Below are 27,841 nucleotides of genomic sequence, written 5' to 3'. Positions count from 1 at the left end.
TTAATTCTTTATTTTTTCATGCAGTGGAATACAAATTGGTCTGCGGTGCTATGACAGCAAAGCAAACCAGCAAAGTCAATAACAAGTGTCCAAAGTCATGGCATACAGAGACTGAAACATCGACACTTCTTTGTATTACTTGATGCTTGAATAAACAGCACAATTAGAAATATTATTGAGTCCTGTGAGTGCACTTCAACAAGAACCTATATATACTTTATATACTTATGGTCGGAGTTTGCACTGAGGCATTAACAAGACCGGGAGCAGTGAGTGCGGGACACTTGGAAAGTAATATATATATATATATATATATATACAGAAAAAATACTTACCTGTACACCTGTATCCTGATGAAAGCTCTATAAGGGAGCTGAAACGTTGATGTCATTAAGAATAAAGAAGATTATCATTTGGAAAACCTTGGAGTGCCGGTATTTTTTCTGTATATAGTGCTTAGCTACCAGAGCACCGGGTATTAAGATTTTTGAAGTTGGAGTGCAAGGGTTTATTACTTTTATATATATATATATATATATATATATATATATATATATATATATATATATATATATATATATACATATATATATATATATATATATATATATATATGTATTAAGGCCGTTTGGCCTGTATTTGTGGGAGGGGCTTAAATTAATTCACTCCCCTCTATAAGGGACACCCCTTACCTGACTCATATCGCTTGAGGTCAGCATCAGAATGATTTCCACTTCCGGGTCATCCAGATGCCATTTTACCTGATTACTCCATGAGGTTTTCTAAGCAGAGCTGTGTCAGGAATCCAGCCACAGGCTTTTCCGGCCTACCACCTTCTTTCTTCAATCCATCACCGTGGATGGTGTCCAAGTGACTCACAAACCGTAAGTCGACCTACCCGTTACGCCAGGCATCAGTCCCATGGCACCATGCACGGGTCAGGTCCTCACTTTACGGCTGCATTTTGTCTAAGTCTGTTCTAAAACCATTGCAAGTTCATGCATATCATTTGTTTAAACCCCCTACCGGCCATTCAGTGTACTACAGGCTTTTCAGACATTATTGCATTTCATGTACAAACCATCGAACCACTGCATTTTCGCCTACACACTGACCCCTACCGGTCATTCAGTGTACTACAGGCTTCTCAGACATTATTGCATTTCATGTAAAAACCAACCAACCAACCACCGCATTTTTCACCTACACACTGACCCCTATCAGTCATTTGGTGTACTACAGGCATCTTAGATGTTTTTTGCATTTTCATGTACAAACCAATAAACCACTGCATTTTCACCTACACACTGACCCCTACCGTTTTTGGAATACTACAGGCTTCTTAGACATTATCGCATTTCATGTACAAATCAACGAACCACTGCATTTGCGCCTACATACTGACCCCTACTGATCATTTGGTGTACTACATGCTTCTCAGACATTATTGCATTTCATGTACAAATCAACTAACTGCATTTTCGCCTACACACTGACCCCTACTGGTCTTTTGGTGTACTACAGGCTTCTTAGATATTATCGCATTTCATGTACAAATCAACTAACCACTGCATTTGCGCCTACACACTGACCCCTACCGGTTATTCGGTGTACTACAGGCTTCTCAGACATTATTGCATTTCATGTACAAACTAACAAACCACTGCATTTTTCACCTACACACTGACCCCTATCAGTCATTCGGTGTACTACAGGCTTCTAGGACGTTTTTGCTTTTCATGTACCAAACAATAAACCACTGCATTTTCACCTACACACTGACCCCTACCAGTCATTCAGTGTACTAAAGGCTTCTCAGACATTATTGCATTTCATGTACAAACCACTGCATTTTTCACCTACACACTGACCCCTATCAGCCATTTGGTGTACTACAGGCTTCTCAGACATTATTGCATTTCATGTACAAACTAACAAACCACTGCATTTTTCACCTACACACTGACCCCTATCAGTCATTCGGTGTACTACAGGCTTCTAGGACGTTTTTGCTTTTCATGTACCAAACAATAAACCACTGCATTTTCACCTACACACTGACCCCTACCAGTCATTCAGTGTACTAAAGGCTTCTCAGACATTATTGCATTTCATGTACAAACCAACTAACCACGGCATTTTCGCCTACATGCTGACCCCTACCGGTCAATCGGTATACTACAGGCTTCTCAGACTTTCTTTCACTTCATAAGCAAACAAACTAACTACAGAATTTTCGCCTTTATACTGACTCCTATCTGTCAAACGGTAGGATTAACCCCTTAAGGACATATGACATGTGTGACATGTAATGATCCCCTTTTATTCCAGAAGTTTGGTCCTTAAGGGGTTAAAGGGTATTTTAACATACAATCAGCATTTCTGACCCCTACTGGTCAACAGCAAAACTGTCTTCACACGTCATATACAATTTACCAGCCAATATAAATTACACATAAGATTGTTTTAAACATAACCATAAACCATAAATTAAACTCCAGCACGGGCTCAACTTCAGGTTTAATTCACAATAATTTACATTTCACATAAAGACCAACAGTGGTTCTATCAACACTGCCACCTACAGGTCTGTCAAGTACGTTGACAATTTTCATGGGGTTTTACAAACACCAAAACACTGACACCTATAGGTCAACAGACAAACAACATTTCACATACCAATCAGTATCCAACTACACTGCCACCTATAGGGCACTCGGCAGATCTCCAGTGCACTTGCATTTTGCAACACCATGTTCACTGACCCCTACCATTCAATAAGACATACAACAATTCACATAGCAAGCACTATATCAACATCTGGTATAAATACATATATTATTACACAGTAGCAGACGCATCTGTATATACGTCACTGGTAATATAGTTCACATACATTTTTCACAGCACGCTGCTCACACAACAGACTTTCCCCTAGCAAGGGGATATACAACTTACAAGGTGGGGACAGACCACATTTCCACTTGTACATACGGCACTTAATGGGTTAAGATTGATACATATTTAACCAGTATGGCTACGATGTTTAATATTTACACATCACGGCACTTTACTTTTCACATATACTGTACGTATTAAGATAAGCTTGGTCTATGCCACATTTCCTTATGCCATACGGTTTTATCCATTCAGGTTACAGTTACTACTAAAAACTTATATGGATTGTCCGGTTCAATACCATACTACAGGGTGCATACACCTGCTCACGGGTTCTAGGGCCCAATAGGTATTACCCCCTTTTTTCTCTGCATTATGCTTCGGTTAGTGGTCCCGCGAGGCCAACATCCCGCCTCACACTCGGAGGCATACACCCCTCGGGCCACTCATGAGCTAGCCGCCTCGCATTGTATCATAGAGAGGGCCTCACCTGTCACTCCCCTTCCTATTTTCTGGTTACTGTCACCGAGAGGCCAACATCCTGCCACAACATTCAGTGGCCACAAAAAATCCCCTCGCGCCAAGCATAGATAGAGCCTCTCAAGCCACTTGGCAACTAGCAGGGCCTCACCAGTCACCAAAAAACACCAAGCCTAATCATTTCGCCTTACGGCTTAGCTAGAAAGCCAGTACAAGAACCCTGGGTACAAATAATAATTGCAATCTTTATTGTTATTTAAGTATTTCTCCAAAAGATGGTGAAGAATCATCTCTTCCTAGCACCCCGGCTAGAATTGATACACCTTCAAGCAGAGGAGATGTTGCTAGTCCAGCAGCAATCAGATCCTGGACGATCCCACACATTACCACCGACCTAAGGAGGTGACAAATACCCTGCCCTGCTACAGCAAGGAAAGCAGAGTTATTCAAACTCCTCCATACATCAACGGACAACACGGAGGCAGGGGAAGGCCCAGCTACATCAACTCAGGTGACACCCAGGCTATGCTAGCCTCACTCATAAACTCATGAGCCCCCCCCAAAAAAATAATAATAAATAAATTAAATAAATAAAACATTTATGATAGACTGGCAATCTCGAGTTGGTCACCACAGCCCTCACAAGGCTGGGCCTCACGCTACTCTACAACCAGCACCAACCGAAACTCGGTTACCTGGTACAATCAATTCTTATGACACACAAGTCGTTAACCCTGCACGTATGATCCCAGCACATTGGGGAAGCAAGGCATATATATGTATCGGTGATGGTCAGATCCAGGGATTCCAGGTAAATCGGGAACTGACCATCCCTTGGTTGGGTTGGCATTTGGAATATGTAGAGATGTTTATTTGTGCAGGTACCCATACAGAAGGGAGTTTGTCCCAAACAAATGGACGAGCACTCTCAGGCTCCAGGTACCAGCACCTCTGAACTACCAGAGACCATTGATATGAGTAGTTGCATTGCATATAGACATATATGTTCAAATGGTTCAGGGCACATGACAAACCATGTGTCCCAATACAACTTACATATAACGTACTCACCATCTGTACACACTAATGCATTTTCAACACTACTGACTCATCACCCTTCCAGACTTGTAGTAGATTTACTAAAGCTCTGGAGCTTCAAAGGGCTCCCATATAGGTATCATAAACACACCTTCAAGGAATATAGCATGCCCTCACTTACAGTCAGCACAACAAAACCATTGGCTGTAAACACACTCATAGCCAAGATTTGCAGAGGGGTCTTCCAATCTCCACCATTTACAGCATGGCACCAAACACATTGGTATTGTCACAAGGAATCTTCCCTTAAACAAAGACTAACCATAGACTTATTGGCAACACACACCTCCGCTACCCCAAGTCTCAACTCGCTCATACCCTCCAAGGAGTTTTCTTACTATACAACACCATTGATCTACCTTTACAGCTATCACTCAAGCATGGGTTGAAGCTTGGTTAAGTAAGACCAATATCATCAATGCAGTAAACGGCTACCATCTACCCTACACACTGGCACTTACATGGCATAAATTGGGCAATCCTTTCCCTGCTCATCTTTCGAGCTAGTAGATTAGCCTACTATCGATATTCGCAGATACTCTGTGCTGGTTATGATAACATATCCAGATGCCTTAGTCATACACTATCTAGAAGATATTTTTCACTAGAAGCCTCACGGCAGCTTAGTCTGGTTGACCACTTGGGCGTCCCAGTACCCCATAAGAAACAGAAGGCTCAGACACTATCATCACATTACTGGGCATATGACTTGAGTCGGCATCCATACACGCAAGTTACCACAAGACAAATAGGGAACATTCTCAACTACATCATTCACTACCTCCTGCTTAGTACTTACAAATGCAAGGAACTACAATCCCTACCAGGTTCCTTAATTTTGCCATGCCAATCATACCACAAGACCACGCTTTCACATCCAGAGTACTTTCCCCTTTTTTCCACACTTCCAACATGACTATCAGAGGATGTCCCTAGACACCTCAGCAACAGCAGACCTGCACATGGGGGGAATTTCTTAACCACTTGGCATGGTAAAAGCATGTTCCTTCCAGGATTGTCTGACACTTCTCCAACCAGATGGTCAGATGCGGCATCTACCACGGGTTTGGCAGCGATCTACCGGGAACAATTGCTTTGGAGCTGTTGGCCATGGCATCCAGGTTTGGAATTTTTTCCACCACCTCAGCCCCTTTAGGAGATCTACCCCATTGTAGCAGCTGCTGTGGCATGGGGTAAATCATGGTCAGGGTCATCAATCCGTTGTTACTCAGACAACTAGGCACATGTCATATCATCAACAAACACCACTACTCATCCATAAGGTCATGATATTTCTGGGGAACTCACTTGGTTGGCCACTTATCACATTTCACTTTCATGTACCAGACGGGAGTATACATCCCTGCCGACAATTGTCTCATTTATATCCCAGGCATGTTCATCATAGGCTTCCTACAGCCGCCCATACAGTCACGGCCACTCTTTTGTTCCAGAGACAAAATCATGGATTAGACATACTCATGCAGCATAGCATGCACTATCCCATCTAGCACTTTCATCCCATACTTGTAGAACACATAACACAACGTTTTACCTGGCTTAAAGAATCTAATTGGAACACAACATAGCTCAACCTGTGTCATAACATTTCTCCTAGGTTTTGCTTCTTTTTGCCACCTTAAACTATCTCACACACCATTAATTATATATTTTGCAGGCATTCAACAACACATGATAACCTATGGCCAAAACTACCATAACTTCATGCTATCATACCAGACAAGAATATACTCAGAGGTTTTCAGGAATCCATTCCCCCACGATACTCTCAGAGATTACCAATAGCCATTCAACTTTTCATCCTTATCGGACCTATTAGATCTACAACCATTCAATTATATTACCAGCCATGCACATTGCCTTTTATGCCTTTCTCGGGCCAGAGAATCCACTACCATCACCACCACTCAGACAGATCATTGTCTTCAACGATCCCACGTACGTAAACACATATATCATTACCTATTGGCTCTACCACATTCCGAAACGAGTCAACACGGACCAACAGTAGAGATAACATACTATCCTACCCACAACAAATGGTGTCCACTTTCGGTCCTAGATTCCTACCTTCAAAATTCTTCCAGGAATTAAATACTGTAATGCATTTAAGGAAATGTCTGGTTAATTTGTATATATTTGTTGACTGTATTAAATCTTTGATTATTCATTTTGCCCTCTTTATTTACAGGCCTACCGTATCGTCGGTCTCGGCACACCACAACCGACTTGCTCCCTTTATATTATCCTACACTTATGCTGGATCCTTACTCCATATACGGCTATTTGCCCCTTACACAAGTATTAAGGCCGTTTGGCCTGTATTTGTGGGAGGGGCTTAAATTAATTCACTCCCCTATATAAGGGACACCCCTTACCTGACTCATATCGCTTGAGGTCAGCATCAGAATGACCCTCCCACCCACTCCTCATTTCAACACTTTCTCTTTTCTTTCCATTTACTTTTACTTTCTTACTCCTTGGTGGGCCCTCTTTATTTACAGGCCTACCGTATCGTCGGTCTCGGCACACCACAACCGACTTGCTCCCTTTATATTATCCTACACTTATGCTGGATCCTTACTCCATATACGGCTATTTGCCCCTTACACAAATATATATATATAAGAAAATCCATTAAAAAAAATTATAAGTTGGTGGAAAAAGAATAACCAATAATTCTTATGACAGAAAAAATAATATATATATATATATATATACACCCTGTTCCAAATTATTATGCAAATTCTATTTAAGTGTCACAAAGATTAAATATTTTGTTTTTCAGTTTAACTCATGGATGGCATTGTGTCTCAGGGCTCTTTTGATCACTGAAAACAATATTGGACACCTGTGATCAATAGATTGCCAGGTGAGCCCAATTTAAGGAAAAACTACTAAAGGAGGGTGTTCCACATTATTAACCCCTTAAGGACGGAGCCAAATGTACACGTTGTGAACGATACAAAATGTAAACAAAACCTGACATTTGCGCTATATGTCTGTCCAACCGTAATTCACCTCTTTCATATTACATGCACCCCCCCTTATTATATGTCATTTTATTCAGGGGAAACAGGGCTTTCATTTGTTATCAAATATTTAGCTATGAAACATAATTTAATATGAAAAAAAAATGGGAGAAAATACGAAATTTTGTTATTTTTTTAGTTCTACATGACATTTTAACTGTCAACGTCATAATACTGTTTGCTTTTACTGCAATAAAATACACATATTTGTATTCAGCAAAGTCTCACGTGTAAAACAGTACCCCCTATGTACAGGTTTTATGGAGTTTTGGGAAATTACGGGGTCAAATATAGCACGTTACATTTGAAATTGAAATTCACCAGATTGGTTACGTTGCCTTTGGGACGTTATAGTAGCCCAGGAATGAAATTTACACCCATAATGGCATACCATTTGCAATAGTAGACAACCCAAGGTATTGCAAATGGGGTATGTCCAGTCTTTTTTAGTAGCCATTTGGTCACAAACACTGGCCAAAGTTAGCGTTAGTATTTGTTTGTGTGTGAAAAATGCAAAAAACGCCAATTTTGGCTAGTGTTTGTGACTAAGTGGCTTCTATAAAGACTGGACATACCCCGTTTGCAATACCTTGGGTTGTCTACTATTGCAAATGGTATGCCATCATAGGGGTAATTTTCATTCTTGGGCTACCATAGGGTTTCAAAGGCAACATACCCAACCTTGCAAATTTTAATGTGAAAAAAATGAAACACAAGTCTTATATTTGACGCTGTAACTTTTGAAAACACCATAAAACCTGTACATGAGGGGTACCGTTGTACTCGGGAGACTTCGCTGAACACAAATATTAGTGTTTCAAAACAGTAAAAAGTATCGCAGCAATAATATCGTCCGTGTAAGTGCTGTTTGTGCGTAAAAATGCAAAACAACGTCACTTTTACTGGCGATATCATCGATGTAATACATTTTACTGTTTTGAAACACTAATATTTGTGTTCAGCGAAGTCCCCCGAGTAGAACAGTACCCCCCATGTACAGGTTTTATGGTGTCTTGGAAAGTTATAGGGTTAAATATTGTGCTAGCAAATGAAATTCCCTTTACTTTCGGCATGGGTTGTCAGGCAGGTCCCGCTAATTGTAATTAATTAAGATACCCAATTATGTAAAAATATTACATAAATATATATGTAGAATTAATATATGTATATATGTATGTATGTGAATATATATGTATATATATATATATATAATTTTTTTTAAATATTTTTATTTATATATAGGTATATATATTATTTTGTTCTACGTGTTTTTTGATATAAATATATATATTAATATCACAATACAGTTAGAACGAAATAACACACATCTATATATTTTTTAATTATTTTATTTATTTATTTTATTTATTTTATTTTTTAACGTATTTACATATTTAATTTTTTTATATTATATATAAATATATATATATAACAATAAATATATATATATATATATATATATATTTAATCAGTATCAGTCTACGAGTAATTTGATATTAATATATATATATATATATATATATATATATATATATAAATAATTATATATATATTAATAGTAAAATACACCTATACAGTGTACGTGTGTGTATGTATATGTGTATATATATACTTAGATCACATTTATATCATATATATATATATATATATATATATATATATATATATATATATGATCTAAGTATATATTATTCTTTTTTTACACTTTTAACATTTATTTTATTTTATTTTCAGCCAGCAGGGGGACCACCTGTCATTACAGGCAGTCCCCCTGCTGGCAATACAGAAGCCAGCTATCCCTGCCATGTGATTGTGAGGTCCTCGCAAGGACCTCACTCTCACATGGCCGGGGGGGACCGGAGGAGGAAGATCTGCCGTGGGGGGGCTCCCTGGGAGTCCCCCAACCGTGATCACCGGCGTGGGACCGCCGGCGACCGGGTAAGTAAGGAAAGGCCGGAGGGCGTACTATTACGCCCGGCGGCGTTTAGAGCTGCCTATAATAGGACGTAATAGGACGCCCTCCGGTCTTAAGGGGCTAAGCAGAGCACCATTTTCATGCAATATGGGTAAGAAAAAGGATCTCTCTGCTGCCGAAAAGAGTGAAATAGTTCAATGCCTTGGATGAGGTATGAAAACATTAGATATTTCACGAAAACTTAAGCGTGATCATTGCACTATTAAGAGATTTGTGGCTGATTCAGAGCACAGACGGGTTCGTGCAGATAAAGGCACATTGAGGAAGATTTCTGCCAGATCCATGCATCGGATCAAGAGAGCAGCTGTTAAAATACCATTACATAGCAGCAAACATATATTTAAAGCTGCTGGTGCCTCTGGAGTCCCACAGACATCAAGGTGTAGAGTCCTCCAGAGTCTTGCAACTGTGCATAAACCTTCTATTCGGCCACCACTAACCAATGCTCACAAGCAGAAATGGCTGCATTGGGCAGAAAAACACATGAAGACTAATTTTCAAACAGTCCTTTTCACTGATGAGTGCCGTGCAATCCTGGATGGTCCAGATGGATGGAGTAGTGGATGGTTGGTGGACAGCCACCCTGTTCCAACAAGGCTGCGACGTCAGCAAGGCAGTGGTGGAGTCATGTTTTGGGCCGGAATCATGGGAAGAGAGCTGGTCGGCCCCTTTGGGGTCCCCAAAGGTGTAAAGATGACCTCTGGAAAGTATGTGGAGTTTCTGACTGATCATTTTCTTCCCTGGTACAGAAGGAAGAACTATACTTTCCGTAATAAAATCATCTTCATGCATGACAATGCACCATCTCATGCTGCAAAGAATACCTCTGCATCAATGGCTGCTATGAGGATAAAAGGAGAGAAAGTCATGGTGTGGCCTCCATCCTCCCCTGACCTCATACGTATTGAGAACCTTTGTAGCATCCTCAAGCAAAAGATCCATGAGGGTGGGAGGCAGTTTACATCCAAACAGCAGCTCTGGGAGGCTATTCTGACATCTTGCAAACAAATTCAAGCAAAAATTCAATGGATGCAAGACTTGTGAAGCTGCTATCAAATAAGGGGTCCTATGTTAAAATGTAACGTGACCTGTTAAAATGTTTAAAAAGTTAAAATGTTGTTATAAGTTTGATTGAAATTGCTTTTTATTTCAGTAAATATGCTGCAAACACAACAAATGACAATTTTCAGTTCTTTACAACCTATAAAATGTTTTGAAACTTACTGTGCATAATAATTTGGAACAGTGCATTGTAAGTTTTTTATGTTTAAAAAAAATACTGTTATCATTAAGAGGTTTGGTCAATAAAATTTGAATTGTACTCTTAATAGTTGATAACATGAGAATTATGCTGACTGTTATTTACATCAATTATTTAGGTAAATGAGAAAAATGAGAAATGAGAAATGAGAAAAATAATTTGCATAATAATTTGGAACAGGGTGTATATATTTATAAAAATAAAATAAAAAATCCATTAAAAAAATTACAAGTGGGTGAAAAAAGAATAACCAATAATTCTTATGACAAAAAATAAAATTATATATATAACATTTGTATCTTGTAATACCTTTTTTATTGAACTAACAGAAATTTTTAAGTTTTTTAAGTTTTCGGGAGAACCTACCTTTCTCAAGTCTGAAGCATATCTGAGCAAGACGACACATAGAATTCAAAGTTGAGTTGTGATACAGGGGTTAAAGAGACATGAGTGTAGATAAGACACAGGTTTGCTAGAAAATAGACACCATCTTTCCAGAGGGTCATAAATATATTTCTGAAGAGCAGAGTAAGGGGGGAAAGAGAAAAGAAAAACAAACAAGCAGACAGTGCAGAGGATGGTACACTTTATACATGCACACACACATAAATATGTATATGTGAACGCATAAACACATGCACATATACATAAACACATATACATATACATACATGCACATGAACTCATATACACAAATATAAATGCACAGTAATATATATAAGCATACATGCATACGAGTATGGGAATGCATAGGTCTACACATAGTACTTTGTATATAGATAGAATAAACATATAGGAATGCATTTTAAAGTGTTGGTACATATGACAGAATAGTAAGATAATGCTGGGAGAGTGTTCAAGTAAAGTGTTTGTAGTGGGACAGGAATCCCAAATCAATATTTAGTCCTCTATTCTTGCTGTTAAACCATTTAATCATTCTGGCTTCAAAGGCTTTTCTTTCCTGGGTATTTTTAAAAACCCCTTTCAGTACTTTGATTTTTAGGTCCTTCAGTGAGTGGCCAGGCTGGGTAAAGTGGTGTCCCACAGGAGTGCAGTAGGATTCTTCTTTGTGGTGTTTAATAGAGTGTCCGTGCATATTCATTCTACCATTTAATGGCTGGGTGGTTTCCCCAATGTAGCATCCTAGGTGGCATTTTATGCATTGAATCATGTATACCACATTGCTGGATGTGCAGGAGTATGAACCTTTAATGCTGTAGGTTTTATTGTTGTGTGTGGCTATGTTGTCTGTGCATATGTGCTGCCACAGTTTGCAGCGAGGTTTCTATATATAAAATAAAAATATCCATTAAAAAAATTACAAGTGGGTGAAAAAAGAATAACCAATAATTATTTTGACAAAAAATAAAATAATATATATTTATATAGTTATTATATATAGTTATATATATTTATAAAATGTGATTTTTTATTACAGCTTTATTACAGATCCTAGTTTTGAGCCAAAATAGACAGCTCCACCTTTGTGAGTATTATTCCACCTATTTACTCTCTATTTAGTATATGTTTGGCAATATATATTTTATATTTTATTTATATATTTTATTTTTATTATTTTTATATATATATTTTATTTTATTTTTTTCATAAGAATTATTGGTTATTCTTTTTCCACCCACATGTAATGTTTTTAATGGATTTTTTATTATATAAATATATATACTATATATATATATATATATATATATATATATATATATATATATATATATATATATATATATATATATATATATAATAAAAAATCCATTAAAAACATTATATAATAACAAAATTACAAGAGGGTGGAAAAAGAATAACCAATAATTCTTATGACAAAAAAAAAAAATATATATATATATATATATATATATATATATATATATATACATACATTAGATATAGTTATATATATTTATATTTATAAAATATTCTTTTTTAATATTCCTGAAAAATTAGATTTTTTTATTACAGCTTGATAATATCCTAATTTGAGCCAAAATAGACAGCTCCACCTTGAGTGAGTATTATTCCACCTATTTACTCTCTATTTAGTATATGTTTGGCAATATGGCACTATATACTATCTTTCTGAGATTGAAAGATAGTATATAGTGCCATATTGCCAGACATATACTAAATAGAAAAATAAAAAAATTACAAGTGGGTGGAAAAAGAATAATTAATAATTCTTATGACCAAAAAAAAAAAATTATATATATTCTATTTTAATATTCCTGAAAAATGTGAAGTATTTTTTATTACAGCTTGATAAGATCGAAATTGGACCTTCCTACCTTTCCCTCTTTGTTTGAAGGAATCCTCCTTTTTCAATTTTTGTATAGATATAATGTGTAATAATAATACATGACCATACATCACGCACTTTATTTTCTCCATTATTGACATTTTGGAAGAATTTTAAAAAAATGATGGACTTATTATACTTATTACGGAGTGACTTTAAGAATCCGAAACAAGGAACATCTTTATTGAAATTGAAAGTATTGGCAAACTTGAAGTGAGAATGAGGCTTGGAATACAAAACCGGAAATGAACGTCATATGCAGAAGTGAATAGAACTATTTCAGAAGGAGGGTCAGCATGCCTTTTCGAACCAGGACATCGTAATCCCTCATATTTGAGGGTATATAAGCAGGACTTTTTAATTACAAGATATTACACACCTACTGCCTAGCCAAGGAAGCCAAGAGGAACTTGGTGAAATGCATCCTTGGGACATATAAGGTTTTGTGGACTTTGTCCTTGTACTGTGGTGATTTACTTGTTTTATATGAAGTTTTTATTTTATATATTTTTTGGGGGGATAGACCCCTTAATAAATAGTTTTACACACACCTTTGGCATCCAGCTCCTGCTTATATGGGAGTGTGGTCCCAAACTACACACTATGCCTAATTTGAGCCAAAATAGACAGCTCCACCTTTGTGAGTATAATTCCACCTATTTACTCTCTATTTAGTATATGTTTGGCAATTTGGCACTATATACTATCTTTCTTTGCTCGAACACAGGGCATAAGAGAAGATTCAACGTAAAGAAGGGGAAGGCCGCCTTAAGGAACCTACTTGTGGTTTATACTTGAACTAAGTCTATAGCTCAATAAAATGTGAGTGGTTCCATATGTATTCTACACTGTTTTTTGATTTTTAAATGTTTTACACTTTTGGACTTTTTCTATACATTTCTATGTATCACATTACAGATGCCATCACCACTATTTTTTATTGTTTTAAGACAGATACTGTTTTATCTGTTTACATATATTGCTACATCATACTGGCTAATTGTACATTTCCTTTGTGTATTGGGAAAGATTACACTTGGTGCTACTGCAGCTTTATTATCACAATATTCTTGTTCCATTTTTGTATGTATAGCAGTCACATTTTAATGTGATCTGCTTTAACCTTTTTTTCTTAATTAATACTAATCTTTAGTGAATTCAATTACATATATTCAAGAATGCAAATTAACATTACAAATACTAGTCACAAGAAGCAATCTCCAGAATTTGATATGTACCCATTCAGCTTGTTAAAGAACTGAGCAGTAACTGAAATAGTCAGAGTTAGGAAAATGGAATTGGTCAGAGGCAGCCTCCACCTGATCAGTAATAAACAACCAAATTAGCATGCATTGATCTAGCCATTGATTATTATAACTGATAATTTTTCCCATTGTATAGCACTGTGGAATTTGTTGGTGCTTTATACATATTAATATTAATAATTGGGTGGAGAAGTCCCCATGATCATGAAAGTGCAGTGGAGGCAAGTGCACTTTCTATTTTTCTGTGCAATCATCATCACCCCACCAAAGACTTCAATAACATTTGCTAAGGTGAGAAAAAGTGGGGCTGTCACTTTCAAGGAGGTGTATTTAATACAGACATTGAGAGCACTCACATATCTAAAATAGTGTGCTCCTAAAACCCTGGATCTGCAATCCCGTTTTTTTGTGAGTGAAGAAAAATGAAAGCAAAGGGTTCTGTGCTCCATAAATACATGGAAACTATGTGTATTCATGAGTACACATCAGCTGTGTTTATGTGTACTTAAAAAAGGATTGCTTTTATAGGTGTATGGAGTGTTCTTTGTATTATAGACAAGTGAGAGTTTTGCCTTAACATATTGAAATGAAAGATGTTTATGTACGTGTTTGTAGTGGTGTGTTAATGTGTGTTTATTTGAACTAGTAATGTATTTTGTAAATAATTCTGTTCTTACATCATAATTGAGTCACGAAGCACGGATAATTATAGAATACATACAATGTAGGTAGTTCAGAGCTTGCAATCTAGTTGAATAAAGTCTAAAATGTAGTCAGCTTCTCCCATTTTAGAACAAAGAGTAAAAGAACAAAGGGGTAAGATAAACTCTGCAATTTATTATCCATGAAGAAATAATTGTTAATTGGTAAATAAATACAACCATTGGTGTATGTTTTATATAGCTGATATGTAGCCTGAAAATGTTGAAAACACTTAAGACAATGTCTGATAAAAGTCATTCAGTTATTCACCACGATCTACAATGCTTAAAACATACGGTTTTATTCTTCTTCAAGCATTTGCTACATACAGAACATCAACATAGTGTTAATAATAGAACAATGATGTAAATGAGACACACTAATTAACACAGTTAAAACAATGTTTACAAGGTTTTATTTCACAATGGAAATATGTGAAAAACAAGTCTTTAGAAACTAGAAAAATAAACAAAATTAAGTAAATACTCTATAAAAAAAAAATCAATTAATATCTATTTGTTGTTTTTTTTTTTTTTTACCCCTAGAATTAATCTTAGCTTAAGGAAAGGTTGACCACATAACTCTTCTTGTATATATTCTACAAAGTTTTTTGGACCAAGATTCTATTACACACATTCTAGTTTTAGACCTTATTATATTGTATAGCAATGATTCTACATTTTTTCTTAATAGAGAAAGGACAAATCCTTAACAGTTTCTGCCCAGAAGTTTCTTAACTTGCATATAGTTACGTACAGATAGCACATTTTTTTCCTAATCCTATGTTAGCCAAAGCACTAGTCTTTTTTTTTTCTGATAACATCCCATGTGTTTCTTTAATACACTACTTAAGATAGCCATGAAATAATCTTAACCAATTTTAGTGAGATGCCTTACATATCATTATTACAACCTGACTGTTCTAAACTGATGCAATGTTTCTTTATTTTATTTTCTTGGTAACTTTATTCAATTATTCTATCATGGTTCTAAATAAATGTTGCATTTTTGTAAGAGTCTATTGACTCAAAAGTTGTGGTAAATTGCCAGCCAGGTATAGAACTAAACTAAAAAAGACCTAAATTCCCATATAGTTGGATATATTTAATGCTACTTATTAGCTTTTTACATTTCATTATTTGACTTATAATTCCCATAAAGATCTTATCACTAAAGATTGATTTGCACTAACTTTGGGGTTTAGTCATTGAATAGTTAATTATAGTGAATTGAAGTGAAGTGAATGGAAAGCTGTAGATACAAATAGCTGATTTGGTAACATTCTCCATCTAAGCTATAATTGCATCTTGGCTATTCTAGCCTTAGTTTTACAATGCAGTTATCAATCTAACCATTCCATCTTTAATGAATAAACCACTTTGAAACCAATTTGTACAATGACTATTTTAATCACCTGCAGAAACAGAATCTTTTGAAAAGTCTTGAGTTTCTATTCCTGATTCCAGCTATAAAATAAAAATGCCTGCTGGAAGCATTTCATTGTTAGAGATCCAACAGTTAAAAGTAAAAATAATTATAAAAAAAAAATACTACCCATGCCACACTGTGCACAAAGGGGGAAGAATTTGAAAAGATGTTTGCTGATCCCATTGATTTCCAGCAAACTAAAGAAACATAAGAAATAGCCCTACGTTCATTGAAATAAAAATAAATACAAATACACAGATCTTGCACTCCAATTAGATTTGAGTGTGAAGGTAAATACATGGAGGGCAGCCTGTTGAAGAGGCCATTTCTCTTTCCAGTATATAGCATAGTGTACACACAATTATACCACACCAAATACAGTGCCAAATCGATACCTAGCCACCCTGACACTAACAGTGCCCAAACCACACAGACATGTCCAGCATACAATTCTAGGGTACACCAAGACCACTTAAACAATCAGTGCATATCCCTCTTGCATAGAGTGTCGAATAATTAAAATCTCACCACTCATGTACTTTAATATATATACAGCTATGGGGCACTTTCATAACCTTCATATATATCAAAAATACTTATAAAATATGATGGCAAAATCAAGGGTTGCTGTGGATACTATCAAGTCCATCATTAGCCTATAATAACAAGAATTCAGTAAAATAAAAACCTTAAAATACAAAATTAATGCATAGGAGAGCAAAATAAGGCTAGTGTTTATATTTGACATGTGGATTTTAGTGCGCACACACACACACACACACACACACACTAACAGTAATAGGATATAAGTACATAGAGCTCAACAACGGGAGGTATAAAATCTAGACAGGTGGGCAGGGTCCTGATAGGGTGCTTTCAGTGATGCAACTCATGTCACTGGTGTTGCCCATTATGAGTGGTCCTAGTCATAAAAGGGGCAGGCCTGCCCACTGACAGGTTGTCTGGGTAGACCCCAGCTTTCATGTCTTTGCAGGGTGTGCTAGTGAAATTATCTTTGCATGGCCCTACTGCCAGCTGAAACTGCAAACACATATGCGCTTGTGCTATGCTACCTGGAAACATTTACGAATTAAAGCAGGATGGGACTCCAAAATTGTGAATGTCCTGCAAAAAGTGGGACTCTTAAGAGGCCTGTAAGTTTAGGGTATACTCTAAGCTCATTCATCTTCAATAGTAGCAGGTATTCCCATGTACTTCAGCACAGATTCTCAAGCATAACAAATTATATGAAGAATGGGGGCAGCAAACTGTTGTAAAAAGGGTCCTGGTAACCACAACACTTCAACAATGTATATGTATATTTAGTTTTTTGCTTTAATCTGCTGTTTTTGGAGCCAATATTTTCCCATGTATGACAGTTAGTAAGAACTGGATAAGTAGGAGCTTGTTTTAGGCACAGACTTGTTTTTAAACATAAATTTCCCTTATTTTACTTTCTCTCAAAAGTTGATTCACATGTCATAATTTAGTGAATAGACTCCATAGTTTTTAAATTTGCCTGAAATTTAGAATTGACTCATACATTGACAAATCACCAATAAAACATGATTCTACAATTAATTAAGCAACTTAAAATCATCCAGTTGTTATAATTTGATCAAAAGCAATATGCAATTAGACTTGTCAACATTTAATTCAAATGTATTACTTTAACTGGCTAACAGATGAATTTGCACCTCTTTTAACATTAACTTGCAATGACTGCCAATCAAAAACTTAAATTGGAGAAGCATAATTTAAGCAAGCATATTTATGTAATTGTGACATTTTTCTAATTACAATTCTTATTTAGCATTACCTTTAAAAAAAAAACAAAAAAAAAAACTTTCTTTTGGTAATCTAATATACATTATACAGGTGAGTTCACAGATGAATGTCTCAGTTTTGTCTGAAATACAGCACATAGAGTTACCTCAAATCACCAAGACTTAAAAAAACAAAAACAAAAAAACCTTATATAATACAATACATGTCAAAATTACACATTTACCTGAAATCTTTAAGTGGGTAGGAAAAAATGCTGAAATGCTTATGATAATCATGCTTATTTTCTAAATACATTATTAAATGTCCAAAATCAGACAAATACTTTAACATATTTGAAGTATGTGAGAAAAGAAACAAGACAAAAAAAAAAATAAAGATAAATAATTTTGAGTCTAACAAATATTGCACAGTTGTATAAATCACTACACCAGAGATCTAAAAATCTCACCTACCAAATGTTGATGGCCTACAACTCCCAGAATTATATGAGTACAATCGACAGCCAGAGAATCATGGAAGTTGTAGTTCAGCAACAAGTAGGGGGGATGAGTGGATTTATGGATGCCTACTTTACATAAAAGTTTTGTGTTTTTGAGACATTTTACACCCTTAATGGTATTAAATTATGCATTTCCATTTTTTTGTTTGTATCTTAGAAATGTTTCCACCCAAGGCACAAATGAACAGAGGACATGACCTAGATGTTTTAGAATATCATGAAACTTAATATCTTAAGAAAAGCAAATGAAAACATAAATTGCTAATAAAAAAAGTCTTCATTTTTTTCTTTTTGTCATTTTAGAGTTCATTTTATGAAAACTATAAAAAGTTATATAATTGTACATATTACTTGAATATATGCTAAGCTAATCATTAATAAATATTTTAGTTTAACGTACTTCTGTCATTTTTATTTACTATAAAAAACTAAAGTCAGCCTGGGCTTTGCAAACTTATTTAAAATTACATAAATTTGTTAAAGCAAAATAGCCATAGAGAAACAAATAATCATACTTTTAAAGGGACACTAAAATGTTCCTATTGTGAAAGATAATTGTGCAGTTATGTATATGTAACAGCTCTGTAGGTTTGTAGGATATCACATATCCAAAATGAAATTGTTGTGTTTGAAACAAAAGTTGGAACATTTACAATCATTAAGAGTCCTTTCTGGGCAAGATATATGAAAGGAATGAGTTCATTCACTACAAACTGAAAAACCGTGTTAAAGTGAAAACATCAGTTCACTGTTTATAAATAAAAACACATGTTCATCACTAGGTTGAAATGTCCAATGTTTAGGGACATATGTATTTTTACATTACAGGGTCTTCCCACTGACCGCTGAGATAGTGATAGAGATGAGTGAGAGGAGCCTGCTAGGCATGACCAAAATGCTTTTAAGCCTAAGGCATTGCTGTCAGAGGCATCACATAGCTTGGCTGGGAAGTGACAGCTCTGTCCTAGGCATCTCAGTGATGCCTGTACAGCCCGAGGCACATACATAGGAACTTGTCTCAGAGAATCCACTGGTAATTTCTCCTTACTTTATATGCCAATGGATGAAATCAAGTAATCTGAAGTAATGGGAAAAGTCCTGCCCAGAAATTGTGCTGGGGGAAATTTCTGGAAAGGGGGTACCAATAAAATGGGTGAAATCATCTTATATATTTAGGAGGGAAAGAATGTGATGTGTGGAAATATTACTGGTGAAACAGGGGTAAGACTGGAGAAAGAATTGTGCTGATAGGGCTGGAATATGTTTCTGAGCAAACAGGCATTTAGCTGGAGATATATATGGTTTCGCAGGGAATATATTGTAGGGCAGTTCAGCTGGAAAGATATAAGATAGGGTCAAGAGACTTTGAAGAGATATGGCACCAAGTAGTGCTAAAATATGATGATCACAAATAATTAAAATAAATGATACAGCAGACAGAACCCAAAGCTCAGAAACATGTGGGGGAAGTGTGCAGAGAAACTGCAGTTGTATGCTATGAGGAATGAGATGCCAAGTGACATGGGTACTCAGAAAATTGAATGCCAAGAGATGGGACTGAAAGCAATGGTGGATAAACACAATACTTAAATAAGAGACACAAGTTACTGGAAATCACACAGGTCAGTGCTAATCCATACTGAAAGAGCAAAAGAAAGAGCTACAGTGTAAATCAGGGGTGCCCAGTAGGTAGATCTCCAAATGTTGTAGAACTACACCATTTATAATGCTCTGCATGCCTTTAGAATGACAAAGCATCATGGAAGCTGTAGTTTTAAAACTTCTCGGGATCTACCTTTTGGGCACCCCTGGTGTAGATGCTTTAAGTGGGTTGTGTTGGTTTACATACATTTTGGTTGTTTTTGCAAAATGCTCTTTCACAAAGTAGGAACATTATGTTTAGCTATAGTTTTATTTATTTTTATTTTTTTTCAATCAATTTATGGGGAATAATTATTTACTTAAAATCGTTTTATGCTTCTCCAACCCACACTATTGTGTTTCCTTTTTCAACTTCAGTTATCTCACAGTTTAGTTTGTTGAGCCGTCCATCTAAAATAAACAGGGATTCTTTAGAAGGTGTCATCAAATATTGTCCAAAGAGACCACTCTCTTTAATAATTCGATTTTTATTGCTCCATGGCCATTCCTCTGACTTTAAAGGCTCTTTAAGACTCTTCACCATTTTAACCTTCCCAGATGAGAGCTCAACAAAGAGTACATCTGTTTGCGTGCTGGAACTTGCATAGACATTGTATTGATGAGCTTCTATAAATGATGTTTGAAAGGCCACATCTGAAATATGTAAATTTGTATGAATGTCAAAGGAATCCTGAATTTCTCCTTGAATTGTTATTGATTGAACTCTCATAAGTCCATTGACATCATCAATACTGACAAGGTAATGACCATCTGGAGAAACATATGGTATCCCAGTGACGTCTTTGTTATAGCCAATGACAGAATCCGTTACACTGTCCACTATAACCTGAGGAAATATAGCTCCAGTTGTATCAGGTTTACAGTGGATGAAATAATACCCTCCAAGGTGAGTATAGGCCAACGCCTGAGGGATGCAATTATAATCTTTCAAGCTAAGTGTTTTGATGTATGACATTGTTTCCAAATCAATTTTCAATAGAGCAGGCTCATCTCTGTGAAGAATAAATCCAAACCTAAAACAAAAACAACAAAAATAAATGTACAGATCTTGCAGAAATAGTAATAATTTATTTATATAAGTTAACATAATGCAAAATGATTTAAGTAAACCTAAATCATACCAATATTTAGTAATTGTTAATTTATATAAATTGTTTACATTTACATTTTTGAAAGCATTCTTGAAACCATTTTTTACATGTGCCTACTACACAGTAGTATAGATTATATGTATTTTATAGAGGTATAATTCAAATTATTCACCCTCATTGAAAATTAGGTTTATTGTCAAGATTTACAGACTATCACCAGTATGCAATGAACAAAGCAAACAAAAGAAATTGAAAAAGCTCAACACAATGAATGCTTCTAGTGATTTCCTCAAATTCAAGTGAAAATGCAACTTAGAATGAATTCTCCAGTCTAAAATATATTCAACCACTTCATAGAAAGCATCTTTAGTATTTAGTAGGGCACTACTTTAGTAGAGTTCTACTGCTGTTAGTAGTTCTACTGCTGTTATGACCTGCTGAAAACAAGATGCATCGCCAAACACCAGCTTCTGGCAGCATTCCTGAGAAATCTTAGCACATTGCTCGTGTGCAATGGGCTCCAGTTCAGTAACATTCTTGCATTTTCATGCTGCACCCGTCTTCTTCAAATCCCAAAGAGATTTTCTATAAGTTTCAAGTCAGGTGACCATGATGGCCACTGTAGAATTTTCCACTACTCTCTCTGCAACCAAGCCTTGGTGGAATTTACAGTATTATTGTCTTGTTGGAAGGTTGAATGACATCACAGCTTCAGCTTCTTCACTGACGGTTTGATGTTTTCTCCTAGGATTTCCTGGTGCTTCAATTAATCCATCTTGCCTCCCACATGCTGCAGGTTTCCAGCACCAGAACATTACCGAGGCATTACCATGCTAAATTGTAGGCAGAGTGTTATATTTATCTTCCTCCAGACATGCTGTCAATCCAGTGGACCAAAAGATTCCAGTTTTGTTTCATTGCTCCACAGTTGACTTAGCCATATTTCTGACATGCAGTCAAACATGACACTCAACAAACTCTTTCCAGTTCAGGTATTTCAACTGTTCCAGCTCAAGCACACCTGGTGCAACTAATGAAGCCCTTGATTAGTTGACTCAGGTGTTCTTGAGACCACACATGTTTTGGATATTTGTGCTGTTGTGAGGGATTCTATTAAGGGGTTTGAATAATTTTGAAACTGGAGAAGTCATTATAACTTGCATTTTTACTTAAATTTGGAAAAAAAAAACACTTGAAGCATTCGCAGTGTTGAGCTATTTCAATTGCTTTAGCTTAGTTTGTTCATTACAAACAGCTGCAAGTCTGTATATTTAGACAATAAGCCTGATTTTCAATGGGGTTTGAATAATTTTGAATACAACAGTATATATATATATATATATATATATATATATATATATAGAGAGAGAGAGAGAGAGAGGGGGGGGGGGCACAGACAGGAATCATGTTGCAGATTTCAAACTGAATTTCTACAGAAACCCTTAGCAATGGAAGCTGCTTTAAACATATTTTTGACCAGTCACCAGCCATGAACTGCAAAGGAAAGTAAATTAAATATAGTGTAGTATTCTGATATTTTAGGTAGAAAGAGGGAGGTGCTCATGCAATTGTACAGAGTACTGGTGAGACCTCACTTGGAGTAATGTAAGCAGTACTGCAGACCATATATCCAGAAGGATATTGATACTTTAGAGAGAGTTCAGAGAAGGACTACTAAAATGAATAATGGATAGCAGGGTAAAACTTACCAGGAAAGGTTAAAGGATCTTAAGATGTATATTTTGGAGGAAAGACAAGACAGGGGATAAGAGAAACATTTAAATATATAAAGGGAATCAACAAAGTAAAGGAGGAGGAGAGTATATTTATAAGAAGTAAAACTACCACAACAGAAAGACGTAGTCTTAAATTAGCAGGGCAAAGGTTAAAAATTGTATCATTAATTATTACTCTACAGAGAGGGTAGTGGATGCATGAACTAGCCTTCCAGCTGAAGTGGTAGAGGTTAACACAGTGAGGGAGCATGCATGGGATAGGCATAAGGTTCTGTATTATGCCATATGGTGACAGCCATACAGGCACTTGAGGATAAAGGGAATTATGTACTGAGAACTATCTAGTTTTTAGGGAGGAAGTAGATTCCACATTGTCATACATGGTGTGGGGAATGAAGCAGCAACCATGATCCTATGTTGAATAGTATTTGTTTTTTTATTCAATCAGCAAAAAAAACAAAAACAATATCTATCTATCTATTGTGTGTATGTTCTCTATTCACCACTTTGAGTCAACCTAATCAACCAATCAAACCATTTATTGAAAGCCATTTGGAAAGTTATACCTTAGTAGGAAGATTTTATTGTGTCATATTCTTGTTTTTTTTTTATCTTTTCTTTGTAATTTAAAAATATATATATTTTCATTAGTGGTGTCGGGAAGAGTTAGAAGAAATAAAATTTCACATGGTATGTATATATTCTTTTTACAGAAACTAGCTTTATAGCTCCACCAGTATTATTAGGGTGAGAGGGTAGGCATTTATTTTAATGGGGGGGGGGGGGAGGCTAGCAGATACAGGACCCCTAGCAACTCAGGGGAGGAGAAGTGGACATGTCACTATCTGCATGTCCAACACACATAATTATTTGGACACCCCCATGCACTGCCTATGTTTGTGGGCTGAGGAGCACTAGACCTGCCCCTTGAACAATATACTTATAGCCCCCATGTGCTGCCAGTGGGTGGTGGGACATGGGAGGGCAATATTATTATTTGGGGCCCAATCAATTGCCCACCGGTGGGGGCTGGTGGGAGACCTCTCTCTTTTAGTAACATTGGAAGCTAATTGATCCCTATAGGATTTGAATTAATTTATTAAATAGTTAATGTGGTGGCTGGCTAGCAAGCATTGACCAGCCACCGCATAACTAACCCTCATGCTGCCAAAGGTTTTGAACTATTTGCTTACTGGCTGCTAGTGATGGGTATAGACAAAAATGGGATACAGCTGAATAGCTAGAAAAAAAAGAATACATAGCACATAGTGAAGTACATTAACAATAATTGGATTTAACCCACAAAGATTGCACTCACGAGATGGTGTAGGGTTAATGCGCCTTTAAGCCCACAATGGGCTGAAATGGTATTTGCCTTCCACGGATAGGTTGCTCTGTCTTTCACAGGAAATGGAAGAATGCCAATTGAAATGTAAAATTTTTTTTCTTTATTCAAAAGGCAGTAAATAGCCTTGAAAAATTCAATCGGTAAAATTTAAAAATAACTGCAATCTAACGCGTTTCGTCCAAACAACTTGGACTTCATCAGAGAAAATTCTGCAGTTTAAACAATCACATAAAATACAAAGCATGCATAATCCCACCCCCAACAGAGTCCCTTAAATACAACCAGTCCGTGTGTTGATTGGAGAATTCTCTCCTGGAACCACTTCTCCCATCAGGGTATATTGCCTCCAGATGGCTCTCATTCTGTAATTTCGCGGCAAAAAAAGTAGCCGTTTTTTGTCCGTCTGGTTCATCTAGGTTTGCGTTCCAAATGTCCGTTTCCGGTTGCGTTCCATGCGCATACTTCCGGTTGCGGACGGCGACGTACGTCGTGACGCCAACGTTGCGTTCCAAATGCGGCATATGCGTTCCAAGCATGAAACAGCCGCTCGAGTAGTTAAATGACTGAAAATAATCTCAAAATAATCGCAATCAGTCATCAGACTTTCAAATTAAAAGTAAGGACTTATAAACAACAAAGAAATATATCATCATCCAATAGAGCTGTAGGACTTTCATCTTCTGCCAATTGCTATAGTATAAATATATACATAGACTACAAAAAATATATAATAGGGAAAAAAAAATGTTTTTATTTTTTTATATAATAAAATAAAAAAATATATAAATACTATATGTATAGAAAAATTTATATAAAAATAAATATAAAAATAAATATACAATTAAAAAAATAAATTGATAAATAAATAAATGAAAGATAAATATAAAAATGAAAATGAAAAATAAAAAAATGAAAAATTATATTAAATATGAAAAGAATATATAATATAAAATAAAAATAAAATGAAATGAACTAGAAATAAACCAAAAATAAAAAAATAAAATTAAATAAAAATAAAAATAATTATAAAAAAATAAATATAAAATAAAAAAATAAAAAATATAAAAAATAAATAATAAAATAAAAATAAAAACAAAAATGATAAAAATAAAAAATAAAATATCAATCTAAAGAAAAAACGATGTGGCAGAAGGTGGAAATCCCCCCTTGGATCCAAGAACATCTTTAGAAAAAACGAAAAAGGATACCATTATACCATGAAACTGGCCAAATCAACATCTATATTTAAACCTTTGGGTATTAAGGTATCCAATTGGTATATCCAATAGGTCTCCCGTTGTGCTAATTTCAATTCCCTATTTCCGCCTCTCCAGTGGGCGGGCACATGTTCTATACCACAACCCTTAAAATCTCTCCAATTAAAGGCCTGGCATGTATTGCAGTGTACTGGCACTGAATGAGTTGTTATGCCTTTCCTTATATTATTAATATGTTCCATGAGGCGTATTTTTAGAGGTCTTTTTGTTTTTCCCACGTACTGTTTGCCACACGGACACTGCAATAAATAAATCACAAAATCCGTGTGGCATCCAATACTGGACTTCACTGGAAAAGAAATTCCAGAAATATAACTTGTAAATTGAAGAGTTAAGCCTAGGTTCATTCTTGAGCAAGCACGGCACATTTGGCATCCCTTAGATCCCTTTGTATGTGAAATGACTTTCTTTTTAGGGATATCCTTTCTAGGGAAACTGGGAGCAACTAGATCTTTAAGGTTTTGACCCTTCTTATAGATAATAGATGGACGGTCTGGAAGGATACTTCCAAGAACTGGATCCTGGAGTAATATGGGCCAATGTTTTTTAAGGCACCTATTAATTTTCCAATGGTCTGTATTGTATTTCGTTATGAATGAATGTCTAAAATGTTCATTTGAATTATTTTTTGGACGTTTAATCAGTAAATCACTTCTATCTTTATTCCTTAATATTCTAATTTATTTTTCAATCGTCTTTTTATCATAACCTTTATTCACCAATTTATTTTTTATATGTTTCGCCTGAGTTTCAAAATCTTGAGCGTTAGAGCAATTTCTACGTACCCTTGTAAGTTGACTTTTGGCAATGTCTGTAATTTTTTTGCCGCGAAATTACAGAATGAGAGCCATCTGGAGGCAATATACCCTGATGGGAGAAGTGGTTCCAGGAGAGAATTCTCCAATCAACACACGGACTGGTTGTATTTAAGGGACTCTGTTGAGGGTGGGATTATGCATGCTTTGTATTTTATGTGATTGTTTAAACTGCAGAATTTTCTCTGATGAAGTCCAAGTTGTTTGGACGAAACGCGTTAGATTGCAGTTATTTTTAAATTTTACCGATTGAATTTTTCAAGGCTATTTACTGCCTTTTGAATAAAGAATTTTTTTTTTACATTTCAATTGGCACTCTTCCATTTCCTGTGAAAGACAGAGCAACCTATCCGTGGAAGGCAAATACCATTTCAGCCCATTGTGGGCTTAAAGGCGCATTACCCTACACCATCTCGTGAGTGCAATCTTTGTGGGTTAAATCCAATTATTGTTAATGTACTTCACTATGTGCTATGTATTCTTTTTTTTCTAGTTATTGCACTGTATCCCATTTTTGTCTATACCCATATCTATATTTGAGGTTCGTTTGGGGGAAACCTCTTGGGAAGCTGTATCCATCTTATACGCAGTTAAGTACCTCTGCATATTCCTACCATTGAGTTGGTTAGGTGTACTTGTGTATATATATTTTTTTGTGTATTTTTTCTTTTTCATACATATGGCTGCTAGTGATGTCAGCAGCCAAATAATTAAGACTTTTGTTAAAACATTTGAAGCATCCCGATGCAGTTTTCGACTGTCTGGTGGTGTTAGGTTGGCTGAAACTCTGACCAAATTCAGGCCCGTTCAAGGCCAGAATTACAAAATCCAGACATTGTTGAATAGCCTGAACAATTTGGCAGTTGAAATGGCCTTATATACATCCAGATGGTTTTGCCCATTTGGTATGGAGTCATGCAATCTATAACTTGGAAACCAGAGTGATGCACTGCAATCATCTAAGAAGCTGATGGACTCAATAAGTGATTTTAAAAAACATACATATGAGATCTATGAGACCATAGCATTTGCCTTACAAAGGTGATTAAATAAAAAATATAAAAATATTGTGAAGTTGGGGAGGGGATAACATTTCTGAAATGGTTACATGATAAAAATACTAATGATAAATAATTTAGTCGAGGGCTAGCCTTAAA

At 35.8% G+C, this 27,841-nt stretch overlaps 1 protein-coding gene across 4 annotated transcripts in view; it reads right to left on the bottom strand.

Annotated features, from left to right (window-relative positions):
* The window catches only part of FSTL5 (follistatin like 5), a 1,067,859-nt gene that overhangs the window by 332,855 nt on the left and 707,163 nt on the right, over window positions 1–27,841 (bottom strand). For 3 of the 4 annotated variants that reach the window (XM_063458208.1, XM_063458210.1, XM_063458209.1), the window contains one exon: window positions 15,554–21,430. In XM_063458208.1, coding sequence (XP_063314278.1) covers window positions 20,728–21,430 — 703 coding nt within the window. In that variant the 3' untranslated portion in view covers window positions 15,554–20,727. Of the gene's footprint in view, window positions 1–15,553; window positions 21,431–27,841 lie in introns of those variants that run through there. The other variant, XR_010091251.1, reaches the window with a different exon arrangement.

The sequence above is a fragment of the Pelobates fuscus genome, chromosome 6 (assembly GCF_036172605.1).
Source record: "Pelobates fuscus isolate aPelFus1 chromosome 6, aPelFus1.pri, whole genome shotgun sequence".
Classification (NCBI taxonomy): domain Eukaryota; kingdom Metazoa; phylum Chordata; class Amphibia; order Anura; family Pelobatidae; genus Pelobates; species Pelobates fuscus.
Note: the sequence above shows the minus strand (reverse complement) of the source record. Positions and strands in the feature narration are given on the sequence as shown.